Here is a 24,636-nt window from a genome sequence, read left to right as displayed (position 1 = left end):
ATGAGACTGACAAGCATGACCACATTATAATTAAGCAGCCTCATTCCGGGGGCTGGTCTTGCCTTCTGGGCGGCATGACAAAGCAGCCTCCTGGGTCGGCCCTAGGAAAGCGCCTCCTGATCCGGGCTCTGGAGTTTGGGGGGTGGGTCTGGGGCTGCTTGTCACAGAGCCTCTGTTTCCCTACCAGTCTATCAACAGAGGACGCTGTCCAGTAATGCTAAGAATCATCTCCAGAGCACGCAGGACATTCTCCTAAAGTCCCACTGAGGCCACGTCGACCCAAAGGCCTCCCGCTGCCCGCTCCAGGTCCATGGACAAGATCAGACAAGTTGGAGACCGTGTCTGCTGGCACACGCTTGTGTCTTACATGGTCGCTGCAGGGAAGGCAGCTTTGACAAGTCACTTCCTGTGCGTGCTGCTACCCAGAGCCTGAACTCTCTCAGAGGACGCTCTCTGAGGAGAGTTAGAGACCCGCCGGAGGAAGCGTCTGGTTATCACCTTCATGAGCAGTGGGAGCGTGGACTGAAAGGAACACGTGATTTGCAGACGGGGACAATTCAGAACCTGCATTGTCAGACTCCTCTTGCTACCTTCTCAGGGGCACTTACCAAGGCCAGGTGCCTTGTTTCATTCTTATAATAACCTAGCCAAGTACGTTTTATTAAGCCCAGGAGGTAGATGAGAAAACAAAGCCCAGTCAGAGTAAGTGGACTTGTCGGACCCCGGTCACGATCAGAAGTGACAGAGTCAGACTCCGATTCAAGTCCAGCCCAAATCCCGTGCTCTCTTCTCCACACCACACTCCTGTTCACACGGCCAGTTTCTCCCTAAAGCTAAGACCCTTTTTGGTGACGTATCACAGAAGGCTATGTCATTATCAAAGCCCCTCGCTACCCAGCACCCTCAAGGCTACATGGGGTGCCCCTGTATCCTGGACGCTCACTCTCTTCCTGAAGTTTATTTACCTGACTCTCCAGACTGGCCCTTGACCCCTCCTCCAGGCTGGGTTACGACTAGCAAATAGGTCCTCAGCTCCCACGGGTACCACGTGCGGGCACAGAGCACAGCCCTGGGGGAAGCCGACGCGACCTCCCCTGCACACGGGCGGACGGCCCGGCTCAGACCTCCCTGCAGACAGCGGGCCTTTGTGAGCCAGTGGCTGGTCAGGCTCACTGGCAGGCCCGAGCCTCCTGGCTGGCACATTCCTGCTGAAGTGGAGTCATCATATCTGGGGCTTTCTCAGCCGCCTGGCCGGCTGAGTCTGTTCAAAGTCATGCTTTACTGTACCCTCGAAGCATTTCCCAGGCTCTCACTAACACAGCACTCTTCCTCGCAAAGACCTTGGAAAGCAGACAGCTCCACGGGAGCACCAGGGCAGGAAGAATGTGGAGAGAGGGGAAGGAGGGCCTCTTCTCCTCCAAACCAGCGGGCCAGACAGAATTCCTCCCCACACACCAGGAGAGCAACGAGGGACAACAGAACAACACCCGTGGGGGATGGGCACCAGGGCAGGTCAGGAGACCCTGGTTCCAGGCGCTCTCTTAAGGCCTTGGGCCACGTCCGTTAACATTTCTGGGCCTGTCCCTTTTCCTGGGAATTAGAAGGGTCATACTCAGATGTGAAGACAGCGCTAAAATTCTACCCTTCCTTATTTACCCAAAAGGGTTAGGCAACCACGGAGAGAAATGTGGACACTCACGGGGCACTTTGAGCAACGGCGCGGGGACAACTGCCCACTTCTGGGGCAGCTTCCGCTGAGAAGCAGAGGTAGGATTAGCACAGAGCTAAGGGTTAAATAGCTCTTGGGTGCATTAAGGCCTGGAAGGAAAGCAGGCCCTGCTGCCACTCCCCCAGAAGCCTGGGAGCTCATTAAAATACCAGAAAGCCACTGAAAGTGAACCGAACCTGGCATTCTAACTAATTAACACAGAAGAGTATTTTTTTTTCTTGCTCTTAGTCAGGAGATAAGTGGGCTCAAGTCAAATTTTATAACTGGCCATTTCTATAAGAACATACACTTTCTTGTCCCCAGAGGGAGACCCAGAAGGCCTGGCCCCGCAGGAAGCCAGGAGAGTCACTTCCCGGCCCAGTCACACCTTTTACAGACCATGTGCTGCTTCCCCCACATTCCACAGGCAGCCCCCTTGTACCTGCCCGGGACAATCCCTGTTCCCGACGAGGGCTGATGTCTACCTAGCAAGGAAAACCACAGAGTTTATGCTCCCTCAGCCTCCCAGCCTCAGACAATTCAAAGCCTTCAGCACGTTACAGAATCCTAAGACTCAGTTCAATCCCCAAGACAGGAAGACCCATTAAGGTCCATGACAACAAATTAACCAAACGGGAAAGCCAAGGTTGGGAGGGTGAACCAACTATGTCACCACAATTTTAATTAAACCCAAGGCTGAGGATTAAAACAACAAACAAAACTGTGCCGGGTACAACTGGCCTGCACTGTAACCACTTATTGACACACACTTGCCAGCCCTTTCCACAGGATCTGACCACCACGGCACCTTTCCGGCCAGCCCAGGCCTCAGTGGCCACACCTTCACCTCTGAACTCCCAAGACACCTGCTGCAGTTGTGTTGGCACCAGGTGTAGGTAACAACTAGTCTTGTTACATACTGTGTTTCCCCGAAACTAAGACCGAGCCGGACCATCAGCTCTAATGCATCTTTTGGAGCAAAAATTAATAGAAGACCTGGTCTTATTTTAATATAACATAAGACCGGGCCTTACACAATATTCAAAGGTACCTCGATTTTCAAACGTAATCTGTTCCGGAAGACCACTGGAGTTCTGAAATGTTCGAAAACAGCCGACAGCTTGGCCTCAGGACCTTGCACTCAGCGGAAGCCACGTGACATGTTTTACTTCAGAGGCATGTTTGAAAACCAAAGCATTTACTTCCAGGTTTACGGCCTTCGTAAACCGAAATGTTCGTCAACAGAGACATTCGAAAACTGAGGTATGACTGTAATATAAGACCAGGTCTGGCTAGGTCTTATTTTCGGGGAAACACGGTAGCTACAGCCACAGATCTCTGCGAACAAATGTCCCATCTCCCCATCTGGATTGCCAGGGCCTCCAGTGCCAGGATAATGTACTAGAACTCTTGGTGTTCTAGCACTTTCTATCTCTTATCTCCATGGCCTAATCCAGGGCACCATATGCTGCCATGCCCCATCCTGTGCCCATGGCAGACAGCACTAATCTATCCCAGCATTCCTTGGCACTGAGATCCTTACCAACACAGGGCTAGGCAAGCCAACTACTGATTGATGGGAGTCAACACTCAGGGTAAAACCAATCTGCAATGTAGTCCAATGGTTCTCAAGTGGGAGCAATTGTGCCCCCCAGAGAACATGTGGTAGCAATGTCTGGGGACATATTTGGTTGTCACCAGAGGAGAGGGAGAGTGGGCTGGCATGTAGTGGGTAGTGGCCAGGATGCTGCTAAACATCCTACAATGTAAAGGACAAGTACCTCGCCCCCCAAGAGAGAATTATCTGACCTGAAATGTAAATAGTGGCAAATCTGAGAAACCCTGACCTAGCTAGAGTAATCATATAATTTATCATCCAAACGAGAATGGTTCTGAAATTGAAAGAGGGTACTAGTAATACTAACTCCAGGACAACAGGCATAAATCAGGACTTACGAACAAACCAGAGCATTCAAGAGATGAAAGACAAAGGGAGGTCCCTAAGAAGGGTCAAAAACTCATTTCATAAAAGTCCCCAAAGCCACCAACTTCCCTATTTGCCAGAATGTTAGTATGTCACAAGCCAGTCAGCTCAGGGAAGAAATCTTTTTCTACTTCTTGTTTACAGAAAAAGCAGAAAAGGAACTGTCTGGTTGTACCTTTTAAGATGTGAGTGAATAAACCTGTCACCCCTCCCCCAGCCGCCAAGCCACGGGGGCCTTGTGTGCTAAGAGGGGAGCTCATCCTAACAGCCTGTGACCCCGAGGCTCCACTGCTGAAACCTGCCCAGGGCGAGAACCAAGAGCTCCTCTCAGGAACTTTCTTTACTAGTGAACTATCTTGTCACAACAGGGGCAACTTCTGTTAATTAACTTCCTCCCGCCCCAAGAACAAGACACCTGTTGCTAACTGCTTTCCAGGTCAACTGTGTACAACGAGAGGGGGGTTGGAAATATCCTCAGTCGGTCAACATGGGAGGTAAAGCGCTGCCGTAAGTCCAACATTAAGCTGAAGGCAAGTGAAAACCTCTCCGACTGGGGATTAGAAAGTACATGGACCCAGCACCTGCACAGAACGTGAGAAAGAAGCACCAGGACCTTAGGCCGCCATGCCTGCAAATGAATTTCCTACCCCTGGTCTCCAACAGATGAAAATACCCACTTGCTTGCCCTCATAATTTAGGGCGGCTCCTCGGTTGCTACCAAGGCCATTCTGTTATGGCCAACACGTCCTGGTCAACACAGAGGAAAGCTCTCGCCCTCTGCATATTCCTTTTATTTTTTTTCCAATTATCTCCAACCCACAGAGCTAACTTTTGCCCCTCAACTTGAAGTCCAGTTCTAATAACTCCTGGCGCTGTGCTTTGCATCGTTACTTTACTTTTCTCATAAAAGCTCGCCTAAGAGAGAAGAAAGCCCACTCGTTCCAGGCCAGCACCCAAATGTTGGGAGCATGCCCTGACTCAGCAGTGCAGAGCTCAAGATGACTCAGGATGCGATTCTTGCATCTGGTCAATTGAGAGAGAGAGTCAGGAGAAAACTGACTCAGAGCCGCCAGAGATAGGACAGGCTCTTCTGGAATCTCACAGAATGTCCTTCCACCAGAGTTCTTGAGTTAGCACTTTGAAAAAGGCTTCCTAAAAAATAAAAAAGAAAAAGAAAAAGGCTTCCTACTTTAAAACTAGAAGGCTGGCTGGCTTCCTCAAGGAATTTTGATAGACGTGAACATAACCGAAAGGCTAGGCCGACTTGTACATCCTACATACTTCATCAAGCGTGGCAATGAAACACCTTCTCCACAGCATTATGTGTATGGTACAAGACAGACCCACATGCTGCCATTTGAAACCACTAAACCAGAGACAAGGTAGTTCACACGACAAAATTCATTACCATCACTGCCTAGATTGATTATAAAGTTGACAGAAGGAAAGAATACACATGGAATAGGACACGAAAAACCACTATCAGTAGAAGATGTGACCATACAGCCCTGCCTGGAAGTCAGGCTAGACTCCAAATTACAGGAAATGGCACCATACGCCAGGTGCCTGGCTAAGCTCTGAGACTATAAGGGCAACGTGAGCCCTGCTAATGGCTAGGCGAGAAAAACAAATATTTGAATAAAGTATCACCAGGGCTCCGATGCAAATCCAGCTCAGAGATCCTCCCTGAGGGGCGGTGTTGCTTCAGTTGTGTCTTTAACTTTAAAAGAGTAGGGACTTGCCAGGCATTGCAGGCTGATGGAGCAGGTACGTGGTTTGAAGCAGAAAGGCCAGTTAGAGACGTAAGGAGTTCCATGTAGCTGGGAAGTTGGAGAGGAGGCAGGAGGCCAGTTACAAAGGTCACTATGGGCAGCTAGAGAGTTTGAGTGTTATCTTTGGGGCAATGAGGCATCTTCTCAAGATTTTTCAAGATTTTGAACAGGGATTGGATCAGATTTGCCTTCTAGAAAGATGACCGCCTGGTGGAAACACAGAGGAGGGCTCTATTAAGAGTGAAGGTAAAGAGACCACAGCAATCATGCAGACAAAAAATTGTGGAAGCCTGAACGAAGTAAGGCGGGGCCACGGGGACAAGAGGATCAGAAATATGAAGAGAGAAAAATCTATAGAAAGTGCTCACTGGCTTTGGAAAAGGGGTGAGGAAAAAGAGAGAGAACATAAGATGAGCCATCTTCCAGGCTTAGATGAAAGAGTGGATGGAAAAACGGCAGTTGGGAGCAAGTGATCAGGTGACAGTGTGTCGGGCCTCAGCAAGAAAGTGATGCTATTTGAGTAGATGGGACCGCCACCCAGAAAAATACTGGAGTGAGCGGACAAGACGTCGAGCAGCACCGATGTGTGGGGGAGGGGGAGTAACAGGAGAGAACCGCGTAGATGGGGAGGACAGAGATTAGGGGAACCAGACCTCACGGGAAGGAAGGGCTTTCGAAAGGGAGTGGTCGAGATTGTCCAATGCTGGGGAGAGGTTAAGTAAAATGAACAACTCATGAGTACAATGGATTGCGCCAACACGGAAGTGAGGGTGACCTTTGTGGGATAGTCTGGAGAAGTAGTGGGGCCAGACATGCACAGATACTTCCTCTAGAAAACTCCACTGTGACAGGGCAGAGAGCAGAGACGAGCTGGAGGGGGGTGGGTGCAGAATTCAGGAAACTCTGTGTCTGTTTTTTCCAATGGGAAAAACTCAAGCGTGTTTCCAGACTGCAGAGAAGCAAGAAAGAGGTGAAAACCAAGGAAAAAAGGGAGTAACTAGGAGAAGAAGGGGCCCAGCAATGAGAGGACCGGTGCAGAAGCTCTTGACAAGAATGAGAAACTGGGAAAACAATGAAAGCGTCTCTAAACAAGTCCTTTGCCAGCCTCTGGAGTTGACTCACACGATGGCTTACAGACCCCCGCGGTCACTTCCCACAGCGCACATTAGCATGGATCCAGCCACTGGATCCCTGTGACGAGCGAGCGGCCCCGACCAGGAAGGCATCCCAGGAAGGCATCGACAGCCACGGGGAAGGCCACTGACCTTGCATCATACTCCTGTAGGCGGTGTCGGTGATGGCGTAGATGTGAGGGGGCATCTCATGCCTCTTCTTGCCCTTGTACATATCCACGATCTCCTCCGAGTAGATGGGCAGGTTCTTGTAAGGATTGATGACCACACAGAACAGGCCTGAATACGTCTAAAGAGAAGAGCATCAAATGTGAATGGGTTAGGATGCCTGATTCTCCGTGGCATGCAAACTCGGCGGCAAAGTATTTGCAGCCTTGGAGGCTGTCAGCCTGATGTGAAAGTGTTCCCTGGAGCCCTCGCTCTCCAGCCCTGCTCCAGCGACCCTGCTGCAGGTGTGGGGGCATTGGAACCATCTCTGCTCTTTCGGGGAGGGTCCTCCCCCAACGGCATGATGGCTGCCAGCTTTGCTTGTCGATGAGCGTACGCATCGGGCAAGATCTGTGGCAAGCTTCACGGACAGAAGTCCAGTTACAAAACTTGGATCCAAGAACAATGAGATGTGTTTGTCATCGTGAGATGCACAAAGACAAAAGGATTCAGCTGCAGTGAACAAACTGTGTAGAAACACCAAGTATTCTATCCTGAAGGACTCTCAGAGATAGTCAAGCCTAAATTTTCCCAGCTTTGAGAAGAACTCACTGTGCTCCTTAACCAACCAACTAGATCTTTTGGGGGCTAGAAGATCACGAACAGACAACTCCCTCCCTGGAAACTTCTAGAGACATTCACATGACAATCTCTCAAAAACTTAAAGACCACTTTTATCTCCCCTGTGGGCCCTCTCCAAGACTCAGGTCTTCTGTTAAGGGAAATCCAATTAATCAACACCCAACACCCTTCATACAAGGCACCCCAAAATACACTCAGGACTCCAAGTCTGACTTGACCACGTTAAAATCAGACCCTGGAGTCAAGTGTCCTGAGTTCAACTCCCGACAAGGACAGATTTCTTAACCTCTCTCTCCGTCCATGTCTTAGTCTGTAAAATGGGGACAGGCAGATGTCTACACCTCACCGAGCGGCTAACGTGCTTGGCATAGCACCCAGTATAGCCTGGAGGGGAGCTCCAAGTAGATCAGGAGGACAATTTCCGGTGGCAATGGTATAGACAGATCAGTCCAGGCAAATCCATATTAACCTGTGGCTACTCATTCTTTTTCTAAAATGTTCCTGCTATGTTTTCCTCTAAGATCCCTGTTGCCCACCAAAAGAGAAATGATAAGAGTCCCAACAACGGGGAGAGACCATCGAGACCAACCAGATGACAGTGTTCAGTTGGGGGATACAGCTAAGCATCTGGAAAACCCACACCCCCTCTCCCTGGGAAAACGCACCATCGGCCCAGAAGGCAGGTGAAGGAGGCCGCGCGCCGTGATTCACACACACCTGCAGCCACAGACAATTAACAGCAGAGCTGGGAGCAGAGCGGGTCTCATGCCCCCAGTGCAGACCCCCTTGGTCATGGAGGCCAGCTCTCTGAGCTTCTCTCATCTTTGCTGTCCTCATTACAAAGTGGCCTCCACTCTCACTGTCCAGTTTCACCCCTCGGTCCAATAGCAGCCAACATCAGAGGGGCTGCACTATGTGTTAACCCAGCCCCTACCCACCCTGCCCCCTCCATTCCCGCCAGAACTGAGAACGGATCTTGTGGCTGAACCCACAGACAGGGTCCACCCAGGAATCAGCCATGAGGACAAAGGATCTGCCCAGCACTGGCCAAGGGCTATGGCACTTGGGCGTTCCCGGCAACAGTGAGACTGAAAACAGAACTCCAGAGGGACCCCCATCATACACTGCTCTGCGTGCAGAAGCGCAGCTGAGTTTGGACATGAACAAGTGGGTTCGGTTGCCTCTTCTGTTTGGAGGAGGGGACGCAGGGCCCTGAATTTCCTTCCTTCCTGGGATAATCAGTCATTTGTTTTCCCTCCAACTACTCTTTTTACAAGGGACCAGAAAAGCTCTGAAGCAGAGGTCCATCTGCACGTAGAGTTGGCACCCTGTGGCTCGGGCATGACGGGAGGAGGGGCGTACAGCCGAGACTCCTGTTTTCTGTCTGTGACTATCGGGTGGGGACGACACAAAAGGCCTGGGGGCAGCGAGGGCACCCCAGGAGCTCAGAAACACGCGAGCTTTGTTCCTGGGGTTTGAGAAAACCCACACTCTAGGAAATGCAGCCCAATGAAAGCATTGAGAACACATGGCCACACAAGTAGGGCGTGCCACGGAGCCAGATGTTTGGGAACAGCTGGTGGTGACAACAGACGGGGCTGCGGTTACTAGCACAGGTTACTAGGACAGCCGGGTGGGCAAATGGTCCTGTGGAGAGTCCAGTAGGGTCTCAAAGTTCTCTGGGCTAATGCCATCAAATCCGATGGATGTGATCAACCTCAGCCCTGGGGAGTGAGGCCGGAGCTCAGGTGGGAGGACGGCGGCTCCACTGGAGCCCCGCACTGGATGCTCGTGGAGGCGAGACACTGAGCAAGAGTCTTTGCTCCCACATGGCCACGCCAGGAAGCTGCTCCATTCACAGGCCACAGAGGCTCTTTGTGCCCGACCGCCCCGTCCCAGGGCCTCACCCCCCGAAGAAACAGACAGAGCAGCTGTGGTATAGAATTAGCCACACGCCCACAACGCCAGGCAAACATGCTGCACAAAGGCTCCTGGTGTCGCAATTTGGAACGTCGTGTGCAGAGAGGTGGACTGTGAATGGGGGGGCAGCCCCTGCCTAGGCAACCCCACTGAGTGGCTTTGATCTCCCCACAGCTCTGCACCTGCTAGGGCCTCCATTAGGGCAACTGCAGAGACAATCAACTTCCCTCTGGTGACGACACTTAGGAGGAAGCTGGTCTGAGGCAGGAGGAACTACACACGGGAGGTGACAGCCTAGGAGCAGAAATGGCAGTTGATGCCTCCAGCCAGAGTTCTAGAGAAAAAGCTCAGGTCCTACCCACCATGCCTGCCTACTGAGTAAACCCACACTTTCAGACAAAAGATGAAGCAACCAACATTGAATGTGCTTGAACAACTAATACCCCTATTTGTGGCAGGGAAAGACCACCACAAACGGTTATCGGTGATCGCAGGCCATCCCGCCTGTTTCATGCTCAGCAAATCTCTAACAGGACCCACGGTGAACAGTGACACCAGTAAAAGGCTGAGCCCAGGGAGACGGGATGCTTCCTCAAAGCCCTTCATTTTTTTGCAGGTCACTAGTTCTGAATGTCAGAGGTTAATACCCCTAGGGGGAGGGGCTCTTAATTTGGTCCAGACAATATTCTCACCACGAAACAGAGGTAACTGGGTGGAGAATCGGGAAACCTGCATTCCAGTCTCAGCACTGCCGACACCTTGCTGGGTGACTCTGCGTCAGCCCCTAGTCCTCTCCAGGCCTCCATGCTTCCCACCGGCCCTATTAGAAGGTTGGGCTAAGCCGGTCTCTACAGAAGGACTTTTCAAGGTACACAGTTCTGTTATCTCCTTGTTGATAGGCCCTTGACTTATCAAGCTCATCCCCAAAGGGTGGTGAGCAATGGCAGGAAATGAGGACCTCACTATCACAGACCAGTTCATTAGTCAGCAAGATAACACAGTCTGGCCCGGCCAGGACTGCCAGGCGATCCAAAACGGCCCATGGCTCAACAGAGGGCTTCGGCATGTTACCGGGCACTCAGAAGTACCAGTCCAGTGGGGTAAGGGAAGCACCCTGGGGAAACGTGTGCTGAAATCACCCCTGAAATTGTACAGAAAATAAAACGGTTGACTCTCTGGGAGCCGCTCGCCAACCCCGTAATAGGATGAGCCCAGCGTCTCCCTTTAGGACAGACATATAGGATCATGAGCAAACTCCTTGGGCCAAGACTTCGTCTTCCCACCTATAAAATGCGAGGGTTATAATGATCTCGAGATGTTTTCTTCCTCTGGGTCAAAAAAAAAAAAATGGTGAGGCCTGTTTTATTCAGCTCCAAGACCAAGGAGTCCAGGGTGAACACAACAGAATAGTTAAATAACGAGCTGTTTTAGAAATAATAAGAACCAGATATATTTCTTCCTCACTGAGAACAAAACCAGAAGGAAACATCTTTACACTGAACAGAAGAAGTTGGGAGAGACATTAGAAGGAACTTTGTGACATTAGGGCCATAAGAGCTTGGAGCCTATTACGAAGGGGATGGGAAAATGCTCATCTCTTGACATTTCCATAATAGTGATGAGCCGTCCTCCTGAAAATCCAGCCCCACTAGCTAGAGGGAAGAGAAAAGTCTGCTCCTTATCTTCTGCATGCTCTGGGCCTTTGCACGTGCTGTTCTCCGCACTCTAAGCCTGGCGTGGAACCAGCCTAAAGTGTTGGATGGGCTGGCGTTTCAAGTCTCCCTCTTGGTGGTTACCTCTACTCAAAGCACATCTCCAAGGAGGTAAGCCACACCCACAGGTTTGGGGACGAGGGGGGTTGAGGAGGGCACGGGGTAGTGCAGGAGGAAGAAGATGGGGAACCAGGTCACGGCATTCCCCTCTTTGACAAGGAACTGACCACACTGGCCTGACTCTTCTTATCTCCACCAAGACTGAGGACCAAGGCCAGGGGTGACAGCACCTCACACATGTCATGTTCTCCCTACACCTGGTCAAACACGGGCTTCTGGTTGTTTCTGGCTATGTAGAGAAGAAATACAAGTCAGGCGATGAGAGCATTCCATCAGGATGTTCAGATGCTCCAGTTCCAGGACGCCGCCCCAGCATTCCTGAAACCCAGCGTTCCTTAGGGATAGCACCCAGGATGTGAGGCGGGTGGGGCGGCCGGAACCTCCCGCCCGAGTCCTGAGCCCCTGAGCCCCACTTACGTAGATGAGGCCTGAGTAGTAACGCTCCTTGAGGTTGTGCAGTACCGAGGCTTCATTGAGGCACGTGAGCTCGGCCATGTCCTCCACCTTGGAGAACTTGGGCGGGTTCATCTTCTGGATGTCGTCCTTGTTCACCTTCACCTTCTTCCCGTTCTCCACCAGCTCCACGATGGCCTCCTCACCCACCTCTTCCTTGAGGCTGGCGGGCTCAAAGCCGCTCTTGTCGGAAGGCACCCATACCAGCTTCTTCGCAGCCCAGTCGGCCTGGGCCAGCGGGTTATTGATGAAGTTTTTATCCACATAGAGATACTTATCAGCAGCTTGCTGCGCCATGGTGACTTACAGCCAGGACCTAAGAGAGAAAAAAGGACATTAGATACAACTCACTCCATTAGCCACACAAGAATGTTAACATTCACCTCTTATCTGTGCAAACGGCATAGCATTCCAGTGCAGGGAAACTATATAACCAGGCTGTACAATTTGCCAGAATGTTCTTGCTTCTACTACTTTTGGGAGAAAAATGTCCATCCCTGAGAAAACAAATTGGTGTCAGGAATGCTGTAAGAAATTAATGGTTACGTGTATCTTAGGATCAATACACAATCAAACAAATCTATAAACAACTATTATGCCAAATGATGAGCGTTAAGAGTCTCAAAGATAGGGGTAATTCATCACTATCCTGTGCCCGCTAAGACAGGAAAAGTGACCACACAATTTAGGAGAACTTCTGGGCCGGCCCGGTGGCTCAGGCGGTTGGAGCTCTGTGCTCCTAGTACAAAAGGCTGCCGGTTCGATTCCCACATGGGCCAGTGGGCTCTCAACCACAAGGTTGCTGGTTCGACTCCTCGAGTCCCGCAAGGGATGGTGGGCTGCGCCCCCTACAACAACAGCAACTGGACCTGGAGCTGAGCTGCGCCCTCCACAACTAAGATTGAAAGGACAACAACTTGACTTGGAAAAAGTCCTGGAAGTACACACTGTTCCCCAATAAAGTCCTGTTCCCCTTCCCCAATAAAAATCTTTAAAAAAAAAAAAAGAGAGAGAGAACTTCCAACCAAAACAGGTTTCTAATTAGTCAAAAAAAAGGCAAGTGACTACAACCACACATGGAAGTTTCCAGTTTAAAAAACTTTTTCTTGTTTCAGAGTCAACCAAGAGAAGAAAATAAAACACCCATATGTTGCCAACAGATTTTAATTCCATCTTGATAATACAACGCAAAGAAATAATGCGAGAAGAAAAGAAGTCAGGCTCTAGGAAGCCTCATGGAGACTAAGAGTGCTTCCCTTCTGGCACTAATGTGAAAATACAACCCTCAATGTGTGGGCCAAAACTTAAGCACAAGTGTGTTTGCTTTTTTTGAAAACTCAATCGCAAAATAAAGATGATGAAATAATAATCCCTTACACCTGTGTGGTTTTGGCGTTCAGGAAATGCTTTCACACATATTTCGCTATCTCGAAAGATCCTCGTCAAGACAAGCCTGTAACTGTAAGGTGGGTAAAGGCATGTGTTATCATCCCATTTTACGGATGAGGAATAAAAAGCTTGTCGAGTCACCCAGGGGAAACTCCGGACTCCTGGTCCTGTGGCCTTTCCATGGTGTAACCACAGAATTTATTCCTGCTCAAAGCCTGAGGTTCGGATCAGCTCCCAGGAGAGCTGCTCTGAGTGAACCAAAAGCAGGACTAAGAAACCCTGGTCTAGGACATAGCCAGCCATGGCCACCAGAGGCACAGCCCAGAAGCTCACTGCCTAACTCAACACAAGCAGGCTTTTCCTTTGTCAGATGAAGGTCCCCCACACACACGCCCAGGCCCAGGAAGCCAGGAGGACCCCACATCCAAACCCAGAGTTACACAGGTTTTCATGCTTCCAGATTCCAAGAGGGCCTTGGACGCCAAGGCAGCTGGAGGCTTGGGAGGGAGAGAACAAAAGGAAAAGTCTGGGCTGCCCAGGCCTTCTTATCTGGGCTCCTTAAATGGTTTCCAGATCAAGGCTGAGGGGCTCCCCTGGACTCACTCCAGGAGAGGCTGTTTTCCAGGAAATCTGCTTGCTCCCGCCACAGGAGGAAAGGCAAGTCCAAGGAGAGAGCCTGGCAGCCTCCCCAGCCCCCTCAGCTGGTGGCTTGGTTTACATTCCCAGCACGAGCAAACCTGGCAGCCCCTCTAAGAGCAACAGAGGCACCGTCCACCTGCGAGGACCACCCCCCAAGAGAAGGCAGGGCCCAGACTTCGGCAGCAGCAAACAAGGCATGAACAGGACAGCTGTAAGCCACCCAGCCAGCCCTTGTCTTCCGTGGGGATTAGGGCCTGGGGTCTGGTGTCCAGGCAGGTGGCAGCACCAGGGCACCACCAGCTTATGTCCGCTGTCCTTGCTTCCGCACTGGCCAGGCCATGCAAGCAAATCAAAGACACCTCTTTGCCGGAGTAATACCAGTTGTCCCCTGCCTGTCTGCCATCCATCTGACCACTGCCAGTCGACCTCTCCAGTCTTAGCGCCCGGGCTCCCCAAACCAGTGTCCGCCTCATGTCACTTCCCTGCTCCAGACCTTGCAGAGCGCAGGGTCTCACAGGCTGCTGGTTCTCAATCTGTCTGCAGACCTCAAACCCATAAAGGACTAGACAATGTCCCATCCACATACAAAAAGGATTCACTTGAACCCTGCCCCCCAAAATCCTACGTCTGCTGCTGGTAAGAGCCCCACTCCCCCAGCCCCGTGAAGGCACCTGAGGACATCACATGCCCTTCACGGGATCCCTCCAAGAGAAAGAGGGAAACGGACAGTACGAAGCACCTACCTACCAACATCAGGCTCGTTCTATTCCCTACCTCACTGAACCGTCAATCGCCCTGGAAAAGAGCTTTTATCACCTCCAGCCTATCATGAGGACACAAGCTCGGAGATGGCAGGTCGTTGGCCCTGTCTCCCAGCCAGTCCTGCTGCAGGATCCTAAGCCTAATCCCCCAGGCCTGGGCTCGGCCCAGGACACTTATGTCTGGGATCTCACAAAAGCAGGCAGGCTGGCGTTGGAGCTGGGCCGAAAGTGGGTCAGTTGAGTGGGACACGGGGAGTGCAGGGGAGGCACCCACAGCACCCAACAAATACTTACTGAGCCCTATCAGGCACGCGGGGAGGCTGAGACAAGCCTCCCAGTGTGGACCATGTGGCCCGTCAAAAAGCAGAGCACACTCAAGCTCACATTCTCCCTCCTCCGGCCTGAGGGCTGCTCCTCTCCTGGCCAGCAGCCTGTCAGGGAAGGCTGAATGGCTGGCCCTCGTCAAACTCCATTTCCCAGCAACACCAACCTGGTGGAATCCACAGCAAAGAACCCACCTGGTGGTCCGACATCACGGCAGCACCCGGGCTTCCTCCAGGCTGCAGGCCCCGGTGCTCGGCCTACCCTGGAAATCCAGGTAAACCGCCCAGCCTTTTCACAGGTGGGTCTGCGGGAAGGCCACAAACACGGCAGCGGCTGCCCGGAACCTCCCCACCCCCCTCAGCTCCCGTTCCTTCTGCCCTACCTACCCTCAGGCCTCAGTGGGAGGGAAGGGGCAGCTCTCAGAGGCCGAGGGGCCAAGCCATACTTCCTATAAGGGAGGGGGACACACTGCATCCCCACAGAGCTGGACTAGCACCGAAGGCTGCACCCCTCTACCTCCAGGGGCGCCAAGGGCCCCATGGACAGTGGGCTTGAGGAGTCCCCGCTCACCTCAGCGCCTCTCTCTGAGCAGAACTTTTCACTAAACACCGCAGGGCCCGCTGGGCCACGCGAAGGACAATACTGTCTGGTTTCAGCAAGTCTGCTGAAGTGACATGAGGAGTAGCAGAAGCAAGATCAATCCACGAGCGGGACTGATGGGGGGGCCGGCAGAGGTCACGGCAGAGGTCACGATAATCAGTGGGGATGCCCTTAAAGCCCTGCCCACCCGGACAGCATCAGCCAGTCAAGGCCACTGGCCTGCAGCTGAGCTCCCGTTTCCACTTGAGTCAAGTTAGGAGGCTGCCAGGCCCCAGGGGCTGGCCGGTGGGGAAGCCAGGGATGCAGCCAGGTTACCACTCAGCTCTCAGGATGCAGGTGGAGTAAGCAGCCACCCAGGCACTGTGAGGAATGAAATCGGGGCACTGGAGCAAGATACTAGGGAGGCAGTCTACTAAATGCAGCAGTCGGCACACAGCCCCTTCTCCTGCTAAATAGCCTCTTTACAGTTTTTTTAAAAACTGCATGTAATACAAGTATAAAGGACTTCAAAACGAAAGAAAAATATCCTCCTAAATTCCTGACCCTCTCTCTCTCCAATACTCAGTTCTCTCTCTCTCTCTCTCTCTCTCTCTCTCTCTCTCTCTCTCTCTCTCTCTGTCGCTTTTTAATGGTCCTTTCTAGTCCTGGCTCATAGAAACACGGGATTTTTAACCATCAGAGGCAACGCGCGGAGTTCCACATTTTGTATTTTCCCCACTTCTTACGGCCATTTCCACATAGGGCCGTAGTTTGCTTGTTACATGTTCCAGGTGACGGTGCAGAGGCTGTAAGAGGGACTCCGTGACTCCATTCAGTCACACAGCTAAGGATACAACACCTCAAACCTAGGACTCCTAGCTCCCAGACCTGGTTGTTGGCCATTTTTAATAGCTGCATGATAATCCAAAGTGATTTAAAACAAAACCCTAGTTAGTAGTTTTTTCCCCTCTCATTTAGTGGACCACCTTGAGATAAACTCCCAGAAGCGGAGTTACTAGAGCAAAAACCATCCAGCATTTTTATGGCCCTGACCCATGTCATCGAAATGTTTTCCAAAATTTGGGTTGACTGGTGTGCACCACCACTTAAGCAGGGTACCGCATGGTAGCAACCACACCAACACCAAGAAACTTGTTCACTGAAAAGCTCAGTGGCTCGGAGGAGGGACCCTCGGGAAGCCCTGGGAATCTGCAGGACTCCAGCCAGCAAGGAGTTAAGGAGAAAGAAGGCAGCGCCCATTGGAGACCAGATCAGGCTGAGCTGGCCCTTCCCATGCGGCTTCCTGCGGGTGCCAGTCCAACTCCAAGAAACCCAAGCAGTTGCCTTTTTAGGCCATAATCGGGAGGACACAACCAGAGGCTAAATTAGGACTCTCAGGAAATGATGAAACTACTGACAGTAAATAGGTTAACCAAAAACCTCTGCTTTCAACCCAAAATGTAATTCCTAGATTATTTGTCTCTCCCCCTCCCCCCAAACATCCATTTGGACCTTTTACTCCTTCCTGTTTTCCCATAGAACCCCCTCTCTCCTTCCCTCCCTCCCCCACTCCGGTTCTCTTCTTACTTAGTAGCTGTGTGCTTGCCTGCAGAGAAACTGCCAGCCCCTTGTAGACAGAATTGATTCTACTGGACAAGCCACTGGTCCAAAGACTATGAGCGGTCCCATTCCTAGACAACTAGGACATGTAACGCCTTCCAGGGGCCAAGTTCTAGGCTTGGAACTTCCAACTCGGCCCAACTCATCTTAACACTACCAAGAACTGAGAGCCTGCTGACAAGCATTCCGTTATCTCACTCAAGCCGCAATCATCTCACAAAGTACAGAGCATCGCATTCACTTTACAGGTAAGGGAAATGAGGCTCAGACCGGTCTCAAAACCCAGGTTCAAACTCAGACCCATTCGGCTCCAGAGCCTTGCTCAGTTTCCACTTAAACTGCCTTCCCTGGGAGAGATCTGGGACTGTGGGGAGAAAAAGAACTGAGAACCCTCTGGTTTAGCAAACCAGTAAAACACACATTCACTTGCCAACGCAAAGCTGCAAAGCCCATTTCCTTATGCTACGGGTTTGTACAAGGGACTCTTCACACTTCCACCTTAAATCCACCCAGCCCCTGGAATCCTGCTCCAGCTTGATCCCTGATGTAGGACGCAGGCTTCTGATCATTTTTTCATCCCCGCATCCCAGAGAATACAGGTGAACATGACCCTTCTCTTTCTCCTTACAGGCACTGCGTTGGAGTTAAATGAAACTACCAAGGTGCCCGGATTCCATTATGAGAGCAGCTGCTGAAATAATAAAGACATTTTCAAACCCAGTAGATTTACTTATTTAATGAACCACATCATACTGAGGATCTATATGCAAAAAAAACCGTGACAAAGGTATAAAGAACCCAAGGAGTTTACAATGTCCTGGGATGACACATACCACTGAACTGCCAATCTGGGGCTTTACTGTAGAGTGCAGAGTGGACACAAGCAAACTCCTTGGTTTTCTTTCCTGTTCACTGCTGCACCCAACACCAAGAAGGGCAGGAGACCATTAGATAGATTTCCCATTTGGCTTAAGAGTAAATACTAGCTTGTGCACATGCCACTTCTCTGGCTCAACCTTAAATGCAGGTAATATGCCACCTTCCCTACCTCGCAAGGCTGTTTAATTCAACATACACTCATCAACAGTATGTAACAAGGAGACAGAACACTTGTCTTTATGGAACATTCACGGCAGGGGGAAGACCGTGCAAACAGCCAGCTCTACACCAGACTCTGCAGGAAAGCAGAACAAACACGTGCTGCAGCAATGCAGAGGAAGGGGTCATTCATGGGAAACTTGGAAGCTCAAGGGAGAGTGTCATGGAGGAGAACACATTTAACTGGGTCCTAGACGATGGGTAGAATATTGACGGGGAGGGGAAGAGATGGTAGAAAGTATTCCCGGCCAAGGGAGAAGCTGGTGTAGTTTTTCACCAACCATAAAATGATGTGATCAGATAAGACAGTGTCTCAACCTCAACTCCATCAGTGTTTGGAGCCAAGTCAGTCTTTGTTGTGGATTGTGGAGGGCTGGCCAGTGCATTGCAGGAAACTGAGGGGCCCCTCCGGCTGGACTCCGTAAGCACCCTGTCCCTGGGCGTCACCACCACAGATGTCTGCAGACATTGCCAAAGGTAGAGAAGCACTAATTGAAGGGGTTACTACCATGTTTCGCTGAAAATAAGACCTAGCCAGACCATCAGCTCTAATGCGTCTTTTGGAGCAAAAATTAATATAAGACCCAGTATTATATTATACTATGTTTATTATACTATATTACATTGTATTATATTATGTTATATTATGTTATATTATATATAAGACCCGATCTTATTTTACTATAAGACCGGGTCTTACAGTAATACTGGGTCTTATATTAATGTTTGCTCCAAAAGACGCATTAGAGCTGATGGTCCGGCTAGGTCTTATTTTCAGGGAAACATGGTAAGAGCAAATGTTGTACAGAGCTCAGACCTCTGCTTCATAAATACTCTCCCAACTCTGAAGCGCACAAGTCAAATCTCTTTAAAACAAAGATGTCCTCAAAGCAAAATGATTCCTAGAGCCCAAACAATGACAGTCACAGGTGGTACAGACGCTAAGGAGAGACTGTCCCTTGTAACACACTGTATTTTAATGGTCTGCCCAGAACCCTCTACTGGATTGTACTCAAAAGATTCTTTTTTTCTTTTTTTTAAGATTTTATTGGGGAAGGGGAACAGGACTTTATTGGGGAACAGTGTGTACTTCCAGGACTTTTTTCCAAGTCAAGTTGTTGTCCTTTCAGTCTTAGTTGTGGAGGGCGCAGCTCAGCTCTAGGTCCAGTTGCCGTTGCTAGTTCCAGGGGGGCGCAGCCCACCATCCCTTGTGGGAGTTGAACTGGCAACCTTGTGGTTGAGAGGATGCGCTCCAACCAACTGAGCCATCCGGGAGGCAGCTCAGCTCAAGGTGCCATGTTCAATCTTAGTTGTAGGGGGCGCTGCCCACCATCCCTTCCGGGACTCGAGGAATTGAACCAGCAACCTTGTGGTTGAGAGCCCACTGGCCCATGTGGGAACCGAGCCGGCAGCCTTCGGAGTTAGGAGCATGGAGCTCTAACCGCCTGAGCCACCGGGGCCGGCCCGAAAGATTCTTAAATGCCCAACTTTCCAGAAAAGAATCAGGCAAAAGAGGCAGATGTGCCCCCCCCCCCCCCGAGGCAGGGCATAACCCTCCTGCAGAGCCTCCACCACAGCAGCTCAGCCAAGTTCACCTGCATCCGGAGGTCCAGGCAATTAATGGGAGACAGGCAGGCAGCAGCCACCCTGGGGTGCGGGGGGCCTTGCCCCCGTGCTGTGCCAGCTCCCCCGTCATCACCTGGGAAGGCCATCAACGCTACGTATTGAGTTACTTTGGGAAATCAGAATTCGCCCCAGGGATTCTACCCAGATGAGTGTTTCCCTCCAGAACTCTCCCCAGGCCGCTGAGGGTGAAGCAGACGTCATCTCCACCTGGAGCACCATGAGCACCATCACACTGACCCCTGCTCCCCTCTTCTCCCCTCCCCCAGCGTTCACGTTCTTCTGGGTCCTGATCGCTGAGACAGACGGTCTACCTGGTCACCCAAGACAGTCCCTATACCCGGCTCCCTGCTCGTCCAGCAAGCACTCTGCCAACCCCATCACTGTGCGCCCTCCAGTCCAGGCCCGCGTGCCCCCCTTTCTAGACGGCACAGCTGCCTCCTTACTGCCCTTCTCCTAAGGCTTCCTTTCACCTGCTTCAAATCCACCGTGAGGTGCCTTCAGGATGACTTGGCAGCTCCATTTCTATTCATGCTATTTCCTATTTTATTGGTATTATCACCAGTTCAAAACAGTTCCGTGACGACGTCTTCTCCAGAATAATCTCGAACCACCCTGGCATGAGTAGGCCCTTTTATGAGTAGGCCCATTAATCTCCTCCCGGGCTCCCAGCCCTTCCTCTCCCCTTTGCCCTTCTTCTCTGCCACATAATGATTCCTGTTCACATCCTGCTCTGCTCATGCCTCCAGGCCTTGGAAGAAGCCTTGTGTCCTCTTGGCCAGGAACCTTATCTCAAATCTCAGCTCAAATGCTCTCTCCTCTGGGAGGCCCTCCCTGGTCATCATGTGTAGTTTGATCTGAAGACCAGGCCGGGGTCTCATCCATCCTGAATGCCAATGGCTCGCACAATACCCGACCCAGAGCAGGGCTCCTTAATGTCTCCTGAATGAAGACGTGAGGAACAAGGCAAAGATGAGGAAGGCAGAGCGATGGTCTGTAAGATGCCAGGACATCTTGGGCTGTGCCAAGAAGGCCAGAGAGTTGGAAAGCTGAAGTGCACAAAGCTGAAGGCGAAAGCAGCCACAGGTCACAACTATCTAATGTGTGACAGAACCCAGGCCATTTATGAACTCATTTTTACATCCCCCAAAACAAGAAGGGAATAACAGCATACTGGGGCTTTCAATCCACAAAGAGAAATAGGAGTAAAGATAATTTATGGGTCCCCAAGAAGCTTTTCATAAGGTTGAATAAACCAACTCAGTTTTCTGGAACCTTCGAGTGTGCCCTGATTAACCCAGGTGGAGTCCCCTGCCACCTGACACGCCAGACAAGAGCTCAGCTGGCGAGGACTGCCAGGGCCTCTGCCCTTGTTGGAATCCATGTAAAGGCTCAGGCTGCCCTTCCTGCCTCTCCTGGAGCCCTCGGTCTGCAAACACCAAGCATGTGTTGCAGGCACCAATCTTTGGTACCAACTCAGCAGGGACAGAGCTTAGAAAAATCATTGTCGTGGGGGGCACTGATCCTTCAAATCCCAAGATAAATGTTCAGAATGCCCCATGATGGAATGGAATGGGTATGAATTTGGAGTCAAACGTACCTGGGTCTGAATCTCCCGCTCACAATTCCTGTGCCCTTGAAGCTGTTAGCACCTCAGTCTCCTAGCTCTAGAATGTTCCCAGCAAAGAATCCAACACTTACCAGGAATTCCCCTCCCCACTCATCTCTCTTGTCCTCCTGAATTCATTAGTCCTAATCCTCCCTAGAATGACACCCGGGGCCCATGAAAAGCTTCCAGAAGTTTGGTGACTCTTTCTCCAAGTGACGTCAGTCCACAGCGAACATGGTACAGTAGGGTGACTACTAAACAGTGATTCTGCATGAGGGAAAAGGGCTTCAAGGCCAAGGCAAGTTGGACACGCTGCCACCCACGGCCATCCCACAGAGTCACAATGCACATGAAAGGTCCTGAAGCCTGCGGTAAGGAAACCCACTTTGCTTTGTCCAATAAGGCTTAGTGCCCAGGAATATTGGGCAGGAGACTATTTCTCGACACTGACCTGGGAAACGCAGGTCTCGACACTCACCTGGGACGTGCACGAGGTCAGTGGAAGAAGAGCTGGATTTGAGTCTGGCTCAGCACTGACCAGCTGTGTGACCTGCAGACACCACCTGCGTGGCACACAGATGCTGCTATCAGGCTCCAACAAGGTAATGGCCACACAGGAGCCTCCCAGTATAAAGGCCAGGCTATGAGAGGACACTTATCTACAGAGTCAGCCACTCTGCATTAGGGCCAAGTTTATATGCGCCCCCACCCCGAGGTGCTGGCTCTCTGAGGACTAGGAAGGGGGAGGGTCCCCCAGAGCCCAGACACTGCAGAGGACTGGGAGGAGGCAGAGCGCCCCTCCCTCCCGACCTCAGGAATGCTGTTTGCTTACAGAAGAAGCTGGGACTTGTTTCCCTTAGCAGTATTCCAACCGCAGCCCGTGCTGATGCTTCGCAGATAAGGAAACCAGACCAGAGCAGGACCAGAGAGGAATTTAGCACCAGAGCCCCAGAACCCACCCGCTTTGCCCTTCCCTCCTCAGAGGCCCATGGAGGGGCTGCCCAGGACTCCGAAGAGAAGGCCCGAGGGAACACTGAGAAACGTTGTTGCCTGACTACAGAAGGGGAGGCCTGTGGTCATTCTGACTTTACCCTGCACCCAAAGAACCCAGACCTTCAAAACGGACACCAGAATTTGGGGCATAGATTCCCCTCCAGCTATGTGTATAAGGAATGGGGCGGGGCGCTGGAGATGACACTGGAGGGGATAAACACAGCAGCGTACCCCGATCTATCACCATGTGGAAGAACTGGGTTTTATTCTAGGGACGAGGGGAGGCCAGCACCGGAGGTGGGAGGTGGGCAGGGTGACATCATCCGATTTGTATTTCAGAAGGATCACCCTCCCTGCCCTCAGGGGGTGAGGTCAGCAGTTGGAAAGGACCAGAACTAGCCAACCTAAGCGAGGACGAAAGAGAACTCTACAAGGAGGCTAGAGACAAAACGATTAAATGCCCCGAGAGGGACAAACGAAGCACAGATTTACCCTCTGATCTACTACCCCAAACAGCCTGGCTCAGGGAGAATACTGGGAGCCACTGGCCCACCGTGTCATGTCCGCCCGAGTGACAAGTGCCCCAGCGACTCTCCCAGGAACACTCCTCCAACAGATCTCCTGCAACCCCCAAACCAAAGTGCCCGACTGGGTCTCTCTCCTCCACTGAGATACCACCCCGTCCTGAGGGCCACAGACACACGGCGTGGGGCACAGAAGCTATTTCAGAATGAATGAATGAATCAACTCATCATTCAGGGCAGAGAGCAGTTAGAGCTTGAAGACAGCCCCCTTCAGAATGACAGCCCTTCCCACGTGAAGAGAAAGATCCCCGTGGCCTTCAGAAGCCAACCAAGTCCTTCCCGCAATGCCTCCCAGACACCCTGCATTCTAGCCATGGCTCGCTGAGTACGGCCACTCCCAAACCCAGTGATTTTACATGAGGGAAAAGAGTCTTTGCTGCTGGCCGGCACAGGCGGCCCTTCCTGACACCCTAGTATATTATCCACCTCGGTCCCTCCTTGCCCCAGGCTGCCTACAACACAGTCTGCCCTGTTTCAGAACCACTGCTTCTCTGCCTGCCCCAGCTTTGCCCTAGAGCTACTTGAAGGCAGGGGCTGCCTCCCTTCTTAGGTGCTGACTGATGGCCGAGCCCTGGTTACTGCGGAGGGAGGGGCCTCATCACGCTTGTTGAGTGAGCTCCTCCAATGCGTGGGTTTACAGCTCACACCGGGTCATCCGGGAACCTGGCTACCCAAGAGATCATCATTCCAAAGGAAACCCCTCTAATCTAATGTCGAGGGAAAGAGAGCGAGGCAGGCAGGCACGTGGGCACCAGGTTAAGCAGCTTTCACTCAATGGGAAGAGACCACGCAGCCACCCGCTGGGCCTGTGACTCAGAGGCTAAATCATGGCTAAGTCATCTTCACTGGACCTTGACTTGGCGCTTAAGTGGTTCAATATTTGCATAGTGAGATCACACCTGTGCTTCACCTACCGGGTAATGAGCTTCCACTCAGTGGCCCAGGAACTACAGCCAAGAGAAGCAAGTCATTTCAGGGGGCAATCAATATCCCCTCCCGAACAGTGAGGCACAGATTCTGCCCTCAGACTCGCCCCCAGGTTTGACAAGGCTGACAATTGTTTGGCTGCCTGCCCGTTAGGAATGTTCGCTGAGCACACCCGAGCCTGCCCTCCCGCAGATAGCATCTCCGGAGCACGCTAGAGCTTCCCACTAGAGCTTCCCACACACGCACGAGGGGCAACTTGAACCCTTCAGGTTCCGCAGCGAAGTTATTCTTTCCCGTTGGTCCTGCTGAGAGCACGGTTTTCCTTTCCTCAAGCATGCGAGCACAGTTTGCTGAAACCCAACGCAGAAAAATAACCTCACTGCAAAGACTTAATTATACGGCCGCTGTCTCGCTGGGAAAGTGCTGGCTTCCTGAGTCCACATGGTGACGGCTGAGAAACCCAACGCGACATCAGAAACTACAGACAATTTCTGAAAACTACTCAGCCCAGAACCTATGAGGCCTTCAGCAGCTCATTATTCTCTGAGTGATATTTAAATAATACAAAAACAAAACAAAACAGAAGAGTGTAGCTGCTCACAGCCACTTGACCCTGGTCCCACCGTCCTGGGAGCTCCAAGGCCACGATGGGTCCCAGTCACTGCTGGGTGCCCACTGCCCAACATGTAGGTGGCTGAATTATGTCTGATGAACTGAAACAACGGGGAAGGTTCCAGTCTCCCACAAGGTCCAAACTCCAGGGATGGAATCAATAGGCTCTCTGCCACCCATTCTCCAAGCACCTAACGTAAAACCCAATAATCCCACATCTTATTCTCCCAACATACGTGACTCCTGGGGTTCATTTCCGCTTTCCGTGAGCAGCAAAGGCCTGGAGT

The 24,636-nt window shown here is 51.5% G+C and overlaps 1 protein-coding gene across 1 annotated transcript in view; it reads right to left on the bottom strand.

Moving 5' to 3' along the window:
- Window positions 1-24,636, bottom strand: part of MYH9 (myosin heavy chain 9) — an 89,337-nt gene that overhangs the window by 47,241 nt on the left and 17,460 nt on the right. The window contains exons 2-3 of the mRNA XM_081059069.1: window positions 11,556-11,907; window positions 6,730-6,886 (exon numbers count right to left, since the gene is read on the bottom strand). Of these exons, the coding sequence (XP_080915195.1) occupies window positions 6,730-6,886; window positions 11,556-11,888 (490 nt within the window). The 5' untranslated portion in view covers window positions 11,889-11,907. The remainder of the gene's footprint in view (window positions 1-6,729; window positions 6,887-11,555; window positions 11,908-24,636) is intronic.

Source organism: Rhinolophus hipposideros (assembly GCF_964194185.1).
Source record: "Rhinolophus hipposideros genome assembly, chromosome: 9".
NCBI classification, from domain to species: Eukaryota; Metazoa; Chordata; class Mammalia; order Chiroptera; family Rhinolophidae; genus Rhinolophus; species Rhinolophus hipposideros.
This window is presented reverse-complemented; position numbering and strand designations above follow the sequence as displayed.